A 12,511-nucleotide genomic window follows, 5' to 3' on the forward strand; every position below is an offset into this window, starting at 1 on the left:
TATCCAACACTTTTTGCAACTGACCTGCCATTTCTGTTTGGAGATGAAGATTTTCAAAGCCCTTGTGTTGATTTCATCCGTATCTTCTCCTGCATGTTCGTCCTGTGGACACAGTTAGAAAGTATTGTGTTTTTGTATTCCTAACTTCAGAACACATGCATTCAAAAAAAAGTATTTCCTCTCACCTGGATCCATTCGTGGCTCAAGCACTCAAAGGCCGAGGGTCGCTTCCTACAATAGAGGAACATTTGGAGTGACAAAGAAATGAGGAAGAAGAACAAAATGTCCCCACTAAAGTCTAAATGTTGAAGGTAGAGTCAAGGCTATGAAAAATAAAGGTTGGGAATAACTCAAACTGTTGTCAGGTCACACTAAACGTTTGACATATTCTCAATACTCCTGTCTTCCTCACTCTGGATCTGGCTGTAGCAGCATGTGGAGAAAGCTCTGGGCCTCGGGGCTCCTGTGGGTCACATCGGGGGCGTCCCAGTTCAGCGTCCCCTCCCCCACCCGCAGCAGGGTGGCCCGGTCCGTCTCACCCACAAACGGGCAGCGACACACCAGACTGTCAGGACGTAAAGCGATGAACAGTGAACAGACACCCTGCATACATGGACAGCTTCTTATAGAACTGCATATTAAAGATTTTGAAGGTTTAAAGGTGTGGTGAGACATACCAGATATACGCTAGAACACCCACAGACCTAGAAGAGAGAATAAGAGGTATACATTATATACATTATATTGATAAAGTACGACACACAATAAGACCTAAAGGAAGTATTAGCTAAAACGGTAAGGATGGAGGAACACAGAGTAAACTAAGCAATACAAAAAAAGCATGACTTTACAAAACTTAAAAGTGCATAGGGAGTAATAGGTAGGTAGGTAAGTAGGTAGAGAGAGAGAGAGAGGTAGGTAGGTAGGTAGAGAGAGAGAGAGGTAGGTAGGTAGGTAGAGAGAGAGAGAGGTAGGTAGGTAGGTAGAGAGAGAGAGAGAGAGGTAGGTAGGTAGGTAGGTAGGTAGGTAGAGAGAGAGAGAGAGGTAGGTAGGTAGGTAGGTAGGTAGGTAGAGAGAGGTAGGTAGGTAGGTAGGTAGGTAGAGAGAGGTAGGTAGGTAGGTAGGTAGGTAGAGAGAGGTAGGTAGGTAGGTAGGTAGGTAGGTAGAGAGAGGTAGGTAGGTAGGTAGGTAGGTAGGTAGGTAGGTAGGTAGGTAGGTAGGTAGGTAGGTAGAGAGAGAGAGGTAGGTAGGTAGGTAGGTAGGTAGAGAGGGAGAGGTAGGTAGGTAGGTAGGTATATCTACACTGAACAAAAATATAAACGCAACACTTTAGTTTTTGCTCCCATTTTTCATGAGATGAACTCAAAGATCTAAAACATTTTCTATATACACAAAATAACCATTTCTCTCAAATATTGTTCACAAATCTGAAAAAATCTGTGATAGTGACCACTTCTCCTTTGCCGAGATAATCCATCCCACCTCACAGGTGTGGCATATCAAGATGCTGATTAGACAGCATGATTATTGCACAGGTGTGCCTTGGGGGGTCTGGGGGGGTCCGAAAACCAGTCAGGTTTAACCCTAACCCTAACCCTAACATGTCACCCACTGACACATTAAAACATGTTTTAGGGTTTAACCAGTCAGGTCTGTGTAATAATCATGCTGTCTAATCAGCATCTTGATATGCCACACCTGTGAGGTGGGATGGATTATCTCGGCAAAGGAGAAGTGCTCACTATCACAGATTTTTTCAGATTTGTGAACAATATTTGAGATAAATGGTTATTTTGTGTATATAGAAAATGTTTTAGATCTTTGAGTTCATCTCATGAAAAATGGGAGCAAAAACAAAAGTGTTGCGTTTATATTTTTGTTCAGTGTAGATAGAGAGATAGATAGATAGGTAGGTAGATAGGAAGATAGGTAGATAGATAGGTAGGTAGGTAGATACTTTATTTATCCCAATTTGGGAAATGATTTAGTTACAGAAGCAGCAGTGTGTTCAGACATTAAAATAAAAATACCTAAAAAGTGAAATATTGAATTAACAACTAAAGACTAAATGAAAATGAGAAAAATGATATCAAATATAAACAATATCAAATATTCAGGATAATTAAAATGTTCTAAAGAAAAGTCAAAAATACTGCAGTAGCAGGAATATAGTCTTTTACTACAGGAGCATAGACACAGTGTATATACATAGGATACCAATAATTCACTGATCTACAGAAAAGTGCAAACTGTTCACGGTTATCAGGAAGGAGAAAGTCTATAGGACTAACGAGTGATAGTGAAGTGTGATTTTAGAAGAGATTTAAAAGATGAAAATAATTTTGCCAGCCTCTAATTCTCCTCAGTATTAGTTTCCAAATAGAGAAAACACATGTCTTACTCTGCACCGTGAGAGGGACACGTCGAGAGATAACTTTAAACACAATACAAATAGAAATATGATCTGACTCATCATGTCTGGTTAGATGTTAGACTCACCAGATATCCGTGGCCACAGTGACAGGTTCCTGGTGAACGACCTCAGGGGCCACACACTCCGGAGTACCAAACAAACTGTACTGGTGCCGGGACGCGTCTATTTCTTGGCAGAAGCCGAAGTCACAGATTTTAATCTCATCTCTGGGCGGATACACCATCAGGATGTTATCAGGCTGACGGGAGGAGGGATACACATGGAGTTAAGAAACGCAGAATGAACAAAGACACAGCTTACTAACAGAGGTGGGAGAAGTACTCAGATCTTGTACTTGAGTGAAAGTAGAAGTACTCAGGTCTTGTGCTTGAGTAAAAGTACTTAGATCTTGTACTTGAGTAAAAGTAGAAGTACTCAGATCTTGTACTTGAGTAAAAGTAGAAGTACTCAGGTCTTGTGCTTGAGTAAAAGTAGAAGTACTCAGATCTTGTGCTTGAGTAAAAGTACTTAGATCTTGTACTTGAGTAAAAGTAGAAGTACTTAGATCTTGTACTTGAGTAAAAGTACTTAGATCTTGTACTTGAGTAAAAGTATAAATACTCAGATCTTGTACTTGAGTAGAAGTAGAAGTACTCAGATCTTGTGCTTGAGTAAAAGTACTTAGATCTTGTACTTGAGTAAAAGTATAAATACTCAGATCTTGTTCTTGAGTAAAAGTAGAAGTACTCAGATCTTGTACTTGAGTAAAAGTAGAAGTACTCAGATCTTGTACTTGAGTAAAAGTAGAAGTACTCAGATCTTGTGCTTGAGTAAAAGTACTTAGATCTTGTACTTGAGTAAAAGTAGAAGTACTCAGATCTTGTACTTGAGTAAAAGTAGAAGTACTCAGGTCTTGTGCTTGAGTAAAAGTAGAAGTACTCAGATCTTGTGCTTGAGTAAAAGTACTTAGATCTTGTACTTGAGTAAAAGTAGAAGTACTTAGATCTTGTACTTGAGTAAAAGTACTTAGATCTTGTACTTGAGTAAAAGTATAAATACTCAGATCTTGTACTTGAGTAGAAGTAGAAGTACTTAGATCTTGTACTTGAGTAAAAGTACTTAGATCTTGTACTTGAGTGAAAGTAGAAGTACTCTGATCTTGTACTTGAGTAAAAGTAGAAGTATTCTGGTCTTGTACTTGAGTGAAAGTAGAAGTACTCAGATCTTGTACTTGAGTAAAAGTAGAAGTACTCAGGTCTTGTGCTTGAGTAAAAGTAGAAGTACTCAGGTCTTGTACTTGAGTAAAAGTAGAAGTACTCAGATCTTGTGCTTGAGTAAAAGTACTTAGATCTTGTACTTGAGTAAAAGTATAAATACTCAGATCTTGTACTTGAGTAAAAGTACTTAGATCTTGTACTTGAGTAAAAGTAGAAGTACTTAGATCTTGTACTTGAGTAAAAGTACTTAGATCTTGTACTTGAGTAAAAGTATAAATACTCAGATCTTGTACTTGAGTAGAAGTAGAAGTACTTAGATCTTGTACTTGAGTAAAAGTACTTAGATCTTGTACTTGAGTGAAAGTAGAAGTACTCTGATCTTGTACTTGAGTAAAAGTAGAAGTATTCTGGTCTTGTACTTGAGTAAAAGTACTTAGATCTTGTACTTAAGTAAAAGTATAAATACTCAGATCTTGTACTTGAGTAAAAGTAGAAGTACTCAGATCTTGTTCTTGAGTAAAAGTAGAAGTACTCAGATCTTGTACTTGAGTAAAAGTAGAAGTACTCAGATCTTGTACTTGAGTAAAAGTAGAAGTACTCAGATCGTGTACTTGAGTAAAAGTAGAATTACTCAGATCGTGTACTTGAGTAAAAGTAGAAGTACTCAGGTTTTTTACTTGAGTAGAAGTAGAAGTACCAGAGTGTAGGAATACTCTGTTACAGTAAAAGTCCTTCATTCAAAATGTTCCTCAAGTAAAAGTAGAAAAGTATTCTCATCAAAATATAATGAAAGTAGCGACAGTAAAAGTAGTCATTGTGCAGATTGGTCCATTTCAGAATAATAGATATGATATGTTTTATAATGATTGATCATGAAAGTGTTCTCAAAGCTGGTAAAGGAGCAGCTAGTTTGAATGACTTTGTATACTGCAGGGTAGCTTGTGGATTTACTCCAGGTGGAACTAAAGTCTGATTCAACACTTGATTATATTTATATACATTCATCCACATCTGTGAAGTAACTAAAGGTATTAAATACATGGACTGGAGTAGAAGTACAAAGTAGCATAATTGGAAATTCTCAAGTAAAGTACCTCAACATTTTACTTAACTACAGTACTTGAGTAAATGTACTTAGTTACTTCCCACCTCTGCTTACTAATGAACATTCGGACAGGAAGTCTCACTTTAATGTCCAGGTGCAGGATGTTCATGCTGTGAATGTGACCGACTCCTTCCAGGATTTGCTGGATGTAAGACTGAACCTGAAATAAAGAGGAGAGTATTAGTCCAGACCCATAATAATATGATATATTATTAACATGATGTTAGCCAGGTTTTTGTGAATGAATGTGAGTTCTCACCTCTTTCTCTGAGACGGATCCTTTCAGTAATAGATGGTCCAAAAGTCCATGAGAGCAGCAGCTAGAAATCGTGTTAAAGAACTCAGAATACAAATGAAGTTCAACACAATTAAACCCAATGTTACGTTTTATTGAGGTGAAGCGATGACGTCAATTGGTGGCAAAATAACATTCGCAAAATCTGCTAAAAACTGAAGTAAAACATACAATTATCTGCTTAATCTCAAGCATGTTGGACTCAACAGTAAGTCTCACAATTTACCAAAGAATCAAAGGTCCATTGATATTTATATTTACCTGATTACAAAGCAGAAGATTATTTTTGATTACAAAATTGTTTTGGGCTAGCTTTGTTTGAAGCTAACATAATCTAACCACCCTCACTTTGTTTATAGAACACATGCCTCTTTATCATGGATAGTTTATTAATAGATGCTGGATTATATTGAATTAATGAGTAGTTAATTACCCAAAATGAACTCCTTTTGCTGCCTAGATTCTAGTCGTTTCTGCAGATTGTGGTAATCCCTTTCTTTCTTTATCTACAGCTGTGTAAACAAATATAACTCTGACCTCTTAAATCTAAATGTGGACAGTAAACCGTATTGTCACGACATTAAAGCCGAATGCCAGCGCTGACACTCAGTCAGCCTGTATTCCCTGTGTTGTAGCGCTACAACAGGAAGGATACATCTCTGTGATGAGCACCAGAGTGCGTCGGGTGCAGAAGAAGTCGAGCATGCAGGCGACTCGGGGGTGCGCCAGGCGGGACAGCAGGTCTCTCTCCTGGAAGCCTCTGGTCCGAGTACTGCTCCTCACAGGGAGGAACTTGGCAGCGAACACTTCCCCCGTCCGTCTGTGGACGACACGCTTCACCACCCCGAAGGTTCCCCTGAGACACGCAGAGAAGGATCAGATCAGATTCAATCATACCAAGGCGTGCTGTGTGTACGTTTTCACGGAAACATGGCTAAATGACGACATCCCTCCTCTCCCACCTCTCCCGCCTCTCCCACCTCTCCCTCCTCTCCCTCCTCTCCCCCTGGACTTTAAAGGTCTCCTATTATGCTATTTTTAGGCATAAATTCCGCACAATGGGGGATCGGGCTTTCTGTTCAGCTGCCCCTCGTCTGTGGAACTCCCTCCCAGACCACCTGAGGACTCCACAGACCACTGATGCTTTCAAGAAAGGCTTAAAAACCTTTCTTTTTAAAAAAGCTTTTGATTTGATTTTTTTGATTTGATTTTTGATTTTTTTTTGATTATGCCTCATGAAGCACTTTGGGATTGCTGTGAGCAATGAAAGGGGCTTTATAAATCGAATTTATTATTATTATTATATTATGGGTCTCAGATATATAAAAAATCTGGATCAGCGTTTTTAGAGATTTGGGTACGGAGGGAAAGAGAAAGGGTTTTGTTTTCTGAAGCTGCGTGAGTTCCCCGACGCACCGGGGACACATGTTTATGTATGAAAGACATCACAAAGTGCATTTTGCATGATAAGTCCCCCTTACCACCCCACACACACTCAGACACTCAAATCCAGCACCAGACACTTTCTACGCTGCTATGGACAGTCTTGCACTAATGCACATTTCTCAAAGTTATTGAAGTGACTGTTATTTTGTATGTATTGATTGCTGTGCTTTTATTTATGTCTTAATGTGTGCATATGTACAAATGTGTCTGTTGATTGTGTATATATAGGTATGTACATCTTTTTATATATCTTTGTTATTGTATTTGGGATTGTGGGAAACAGTATTTCGATCTCTCTGTCAAGCTTAACACAAACTGAAAGATTGACAATATAGTTGACTTTGACTTAAAGGGGACCTATCATGCTAAATGCACTTTTGTACGTCTTTTATATATGAATATGTGTCCCCCCCGGTGTTCCAGGGAACTCACCAAGTGTCAGAAAACACAACCCTCTCTATTTCCCTCCATACCCAAATCTCTTAAAAAGGGGCTGCAACGGATCTGATACAGACGGATCCAGATTTGAACACTTCTATGACGTCACAGAAGTGGCGCTACGGCTATTGGGCCAACTCCACAAATCAGGAGGAGACAGCCACGGACATTGCCGTTGGAAAGCGCTGGAGACGCTGTAGTACATATGCCAGGCCTGTATATGTATAGTATAAATATGCCTTATATAGGTATGGTCCAACACTATATTATTCAAATATAGCATGATAGATCCACTTTAAAGGCGGATTGGATTTATTAATATTGAGTATGTTCACCTTCCAATTTCCTTGTGGACATCATAGACGGAGAATAACTTCCTCCTCTTCCCGAGCTCCGCCTCTCGCTCCTGACTCTCCAGAGGGCCTGCAGAAGAAATCAAACCTGAGAATAAAACAAGTCCAACACCTGGAGCAACATCGACTATAACCCATTTCATTCAAACGTTGAGTAAAGGGAAGCACACAGACTTGAATATGACGCATTCTGCTCACCTTCCTCCACGTTGAGCTCCGCCTGGCATGAAGCATGTCCGGATTCGTTGTAGGCGAAGCAGGTGTAGGAGCCTCCGTCCTCGCCCTCAGGACACACGATGGTCACTGAGAAACGAGCTCCGTGCTGAACTATCTGCACATTGTCATCAGCTCCAAGCTCCTCTCCATCCTCCAAACACAAGAGGAAAGATTCAGTAGGGAGAGATATAAGAGATATACACATACTGGTCAAAGTTGTGTCCTCCTTAAATAACATAATGCCCTCCTGAACTATCAAAAATGGATGTTTAACTGCTAAAAAACAAAGTTCAGTTTATCTTTATTGTCCAACTAGGGAACATTTGACTTGCAGCAGTTCACAATAAACCACACCAGAAAACATATAACAATTCAACAATAAATGAAACATCTTTAAATAGATTTGTTTTGAGGAAATGGATAAAATAATGAATAAAATATCTTGTGCTACGGTGATAAGTGTTGGCAGAAAGTTTAATAGGTGTGTCACTGTATAATCATATGAGGTGTGTGGCGCAGTGGGTTGTGCATTGGTTAGACCCTCCAGAAAAACGCGATTCTGCGATCGCAGAATTTACCGCATAATCAGCAAAAGGCCGCATAATCCCCGCATTTTTCCACACACAGTTAAAAAAAAAGAAAAGTGAACTCGTCTTGACGTGACGTCATCAGCTCGCGCATCACAGAATGTAAACAACACTGTATAGAGTGAACGTGTGGAGCTCACACGATAGAGAAAACACCAAGATGAAAAAATCTAATCCATCTCATTTACTGGCGAACTTTTCTACTAAAGACCGGGCAAAAAGTGGGGGGAAACTATTCTGCACCCCGTGCAACTGTGTTGGAGCATAAGAGAAAATCGACGGTGACGACCCACTTTGATTCATTCAAACATTCAAAAATGCTTTCTGCTGCTGCGGACAAGAAAGCCAAACAACTCACGTTCACCGAGGCATCAACCTCCAAAACCCTTTCGAGGGCTACAAGAAACGAAGTGAGTAGCCTACAAGATTGAAGCTGGTCAGATAACGAACGAGTAAATTAAAACAGAATGAGGCGGAGAAGTGTGTGTGTGTGTGTGTGTGTGTGTGTGTGTGTGTGTGTGTGTGTGTGTGTGTGTGTGTGTGTGTGTGTGTGTGTGTGTGTGTGTGTGCGTGTGCGTGTGCGGGGGGGGGTGTGAGATTAAAATAGCCCAATTGCTTTTACAATAAATAAACATTGAATGTGTTTAATTGAATAGTAAAGGGGTTTAACGTTAGTGGCAGGTTGTGTGTGAGAGAGAATAAATAAGACAGCCCAATATTAAAAAATTGTTATTATTTTTCCCCGCATATTTAGCATATTTCGCAACTTCCCGCAATTTCACCGCATAAAATCACATAAAAACTCTGCATGTTTAATCGCATAATAAAGGATTTTTGCCCGCGTTTTTCTGGAGGGTCTAATTGGTGTTGGGATCAGAGGGGCACAGGTTCAAACCCCACCGCAGTCAGCATGTCGTTGTGTCCCTGAGACACTTCACCCCAAATTGCTCCTGAGGGGATTGTCCACAGTATTGAGTATGGAAGTCGCTTTGGATAAAAGCGTCTAACAAGTGACATGTCATGTAATTTAATGTAATCCTGTAATGCGTAAATAAAATAATAAGATATGTATTTCTTATCTGTGACATTTATGGTATGCATTTGTGCATGTGTCCCAGGTTAATCACACTTAAAAAGCATCTATAAAAGTAACTTGCATTGAAGGAATATGATATTTGATCCATCCCTAAATCATCTGACAGCCAGGCATAAACCTTTAAGTCTGAAAAGTGAAGCCAATAATGAAGTGCCTTAAATCTGCGTTCTCTCTAATATCCAGCAGGGGGCGACCCAATAGAGGTCAGATTGTGTGGAAGTCAATGTGAGAATGTAACTACTTCTTGATTTATGAGCTCAGTAAACAAAAACAAAACAATAAGATTATGGTCTCAATCTCTACTTTTCTTAATTAAAGCACATTTGTAAATATTGGCCGAATTTAGAATAAAAATAGAGCGTCAGTCAGGCTCTGCTTTAGGGCGGGGCTTCCTTGTGATTGACAGGTTGCTCCCACCAGTGTTGTGCATCCTACCTTGTACCACTGCACATTAGGGGAGGGTCTTCCTGTGATGATGGCAGTGAATGTAGCCGGTGTGCCGGGGTCTACACTCAGATCCTCAGCCGGGACCTGGATGGAGGGGGGGGCTGAACGGGAGAGCAGATCAATAGGTGATTAATCAAAGGGGATAAACGTCAAAAAATAATGTTAAAGCGGTGATAGACACTATTTTGCTTTAAATGATCAGTGTAAAGTCAATGTAATAGAGAGGCGAAGACCCTCCCTTTCCGGGGGAGCTCCATGGGACCTTATTTAGGAAAAATCATGTGTTGAAGTCAGTGGAGAGAGAAAGATTATCTTTCGATCCCGTTTGAATTGTGCTACGAATTACACATATGATGTTTGATGATGTTATTATGTTTCCCCATGCCATCAGACTGCTGAATGTTAAGTAGACCAGTAACACAGAGATTACATTACGCTGCGTAAAGCGCACATATTTTCTATATAGTACGTCTATTTTATTTATATGTATAGTAAGTCTTTATATTTTTAACACACACTTTATCTTTAATTTTATCACAACCACGTCACTATTATTTATTTATATGTACAATTTTAGCAAGTTTTTATATTGTCCTGTTCCTGTAAGCCAGTACAACGAAATGTTGTTTTAATAGTAAACTCTGTGTCTTGTTGAAATGACAATAAATTATGTCTAAGTCTAAGTCAATTTAAAAGATAATTTTGCAAGTCAAAAAAATAAAATGTGTCGTAAAACTGAAGTAACACTTTGTTCTGTGTGAAACCGCTCAATGAACTACATCTCCCATCTCGCACCACACACCCAGACGGCCGTCACGTTGGCACATTTCACTTCTTTCTTTCAGAATGAGGCGGAAAGTATTAAAAGAGGTGAAAATCACTTCAAGTCTGGGCATGTTGAGAGCTGTACATACACACAAGGGGAGTTAGTCGGTTCCTAAGAGCCAGCATGCGGGACTGGGATTCTGGGATTTGTAGTCTTTCTAGTTGAGTATTTTTCATAGTCTCATATTTCAACTGTTTTACGACAAACTGTGACTTTTTTGACATTTTTTATTTTTTAAGATTGACAAACATCATGTGTGTAATTCGTGGCACAATTGAAACGGGATCGAAAGATACATTTTCTCTCCCCATTGACTCCGAAACAAGGTGTCATGGGTCGGAAGTAGATGGGCGGACTTGCCAACCTTGGGACCTCAGACATAGGGAGCATTTCAAACCCACCGCAGAGGGGGGGGGTGCTAGTGGATCGCCGGAGCTGTATTAGATTAACATTAACATGCTTATTGTAAGTGCACTGTCTTGATGGAGCATATGTGTGGGCTGGACCTGTATTATAGGAAAGGAGTGAGCAGAGGCTAGAGTTGTTGATTCTTGTTCTGTTTTCTGTGACTATCTGCCTCACCCTCTCAGAATTTCAGTTGCACGCGCTACTAAAGAGACGCGCTACCATGGAAACCAAACAATGGTGTAGCTTTATTAAAGTCCGACTGGAAACAGTCCTGAGTAAATCGGATTTAGTCAGAAATCGGGAGAAATGCGGGAGAAATATGACCCCGGGAGGAAACCGGGAGAGGGCAATGAAATCGGGAGTCTCCCGTGAAAATCGGGAGGGTTGGCAAGTCTATGGGTGTCGAATGTTGTAATTATTGAAAATAAAAGTCCTAGGAAACAAAGGAAAGGATCCAACAGCTGCAACCACAGTAAAAGTACTTGAAAGCACTAAAGGGGGGAAAGTAAGAACAGTTATGCATTTCTACTTTAAAGAGGGAGTAATACCATCTGTCATTTCCTGCATTTGCTCTGAGATGAAGATCTCCTCCTCTTCCTCCAGGTACAGAGGCGGCTGCTGCACCACCTGACCCACAGAGGCCGAGGGGGGGGAAGCCTCTTCAGAACATTCAGCTCTGGGGAGGAAGATGTGATAAAAGAACAATGCAAGTATGAATTATGGATAACCATTTTGATTTTGAGTTCTTATTTAGTGTTGCTAGTCCAAAGTCCTACATTGTGAGTCTCCTTCTGCAATTCTTACCTACAGCGAATTGTTAGTTTTCGAACATGAACAAAAATGAGGTTTGGGATGATTTTTTCCCATCTCTGACTCTGAAAAGTAACAAGAGTTGTTCATGGTTCCCTCCCGCAGAAATTATATGATTTGGGGAACAAGTTTTCAGATATATTTTCAAGTCAAAAAGCCTAAGTCCAAACCAAAGTCACGAGTTACCAGAGGTGGGAAGTAACTACTATGTATTGAAGTTCTGTACTTAAGTACAATTTTGAGGTACTTTGAGTATTTCCTGTTACTTTGTACTTCTACTCCACTACATGTATTTAATCCCTTTAGTTACTTCACAGATGTGGATGAATGATGTCAAATATAAGCAATTGTTAAATCAGACTTTAGTTCCACCTGGAGTAAATCCACCAGCTACCCTGCAGTATACAAAGTAATTCAAACTAGCTGCACCTTTACCAGCTTTGAGAACACTTTAATGAGCAATCATTATAAAACATATCATATATATTATTCTGAAATGGACCAATCTGCACAATGACTACTTTTACTGTCGCTACTTCAACTATATTTTGATGAGAATACTTTTCTACTTTTACTTGAGGAACATTTTGAATGCAGGACTTTTACTGTAACAGATTATTCCTACACTCTGGTACTTCTACTTTTACTCAAGTACAATACCTGAGTACTTCTACTTTACTCAAGAACAAGACCTGAGTACTTCTACTTTTACTCAAGTACAAGATCTGAGTACTTCTACTTTTACTAAAGTACAAGATCTGAGTACTTCTATTTTTACTCAAGAACAAGACCTGAGTACTTCTACTTTTACTCAAGTACAAGATCTGAGTACTTCTACTTTTACTAAAGTACAA

At 39.6% G+C, this 12,511-nt stretch overlaps 1 protein-coding gene across 1 annotated transcript in view; it reads right to left on the bottom strand.

Moving 5' to 3' along the window:
• The window catches only part of obscna (obscurin, cytoskeletal calmodulin and titin-interacting RhoGEF a), an 89,257-nt gene that overhangs the window by 17,779 nt on the left and 58,967 nt on the right, over positions 1–12,511 (bottom strand). Inside the window, exons 59-70 of the mRNA XM_079650988.1 lie at positions 11,396–11,523; positions 9,602–9,714; positions 7,466–7,634; positions 7,250–7,337; positions 5,686–5,886; positions 4,995–5,055; positions 4,818–4,895; positions 2,500–2,672; positions 678–704; positions 413–565; positions 186–231; positions 25–102 (exon numbers count right to left, since the gene is read on the bottom strand). Of these exons, the coding sequence (XP_079507114.1) occupies positions 25–102; positions 186–231; positions 413–565; positions 678–704; positions 2,500–2,672; positions 4,818–4,895; positions 4,995–5,055; positions 5,686–5,886; positions 7,250–7,337; positions 7,466–7,634; positions 9,602–9,714; positions 11,396–11,523 (1,315 nt within the window). The remainder of the gene's footprint in view (positions 1–24; positions 103–185; positions 232–412; positions 566–677; positions 705–2,499; positions 2,673–4,817; positions 4,896–4,994; positions 5,056–5,685; positions 5,887–7,249; positions 7,338–7,465; positions 7,635–9,601; positions 9,715–11,395; positions 11,524–12,511) is intronic.

Source organism: Notothenia rossii (assembly GCF_949606895.1).
Source record: "Notothenia rossii genome assembly, chromosome: 1".
NCBI lineage: Eukaryota > Metazoa > Chordata > Actinopteri > Perciformes > Nototheniidae > Notothenia > Notothenia rossii.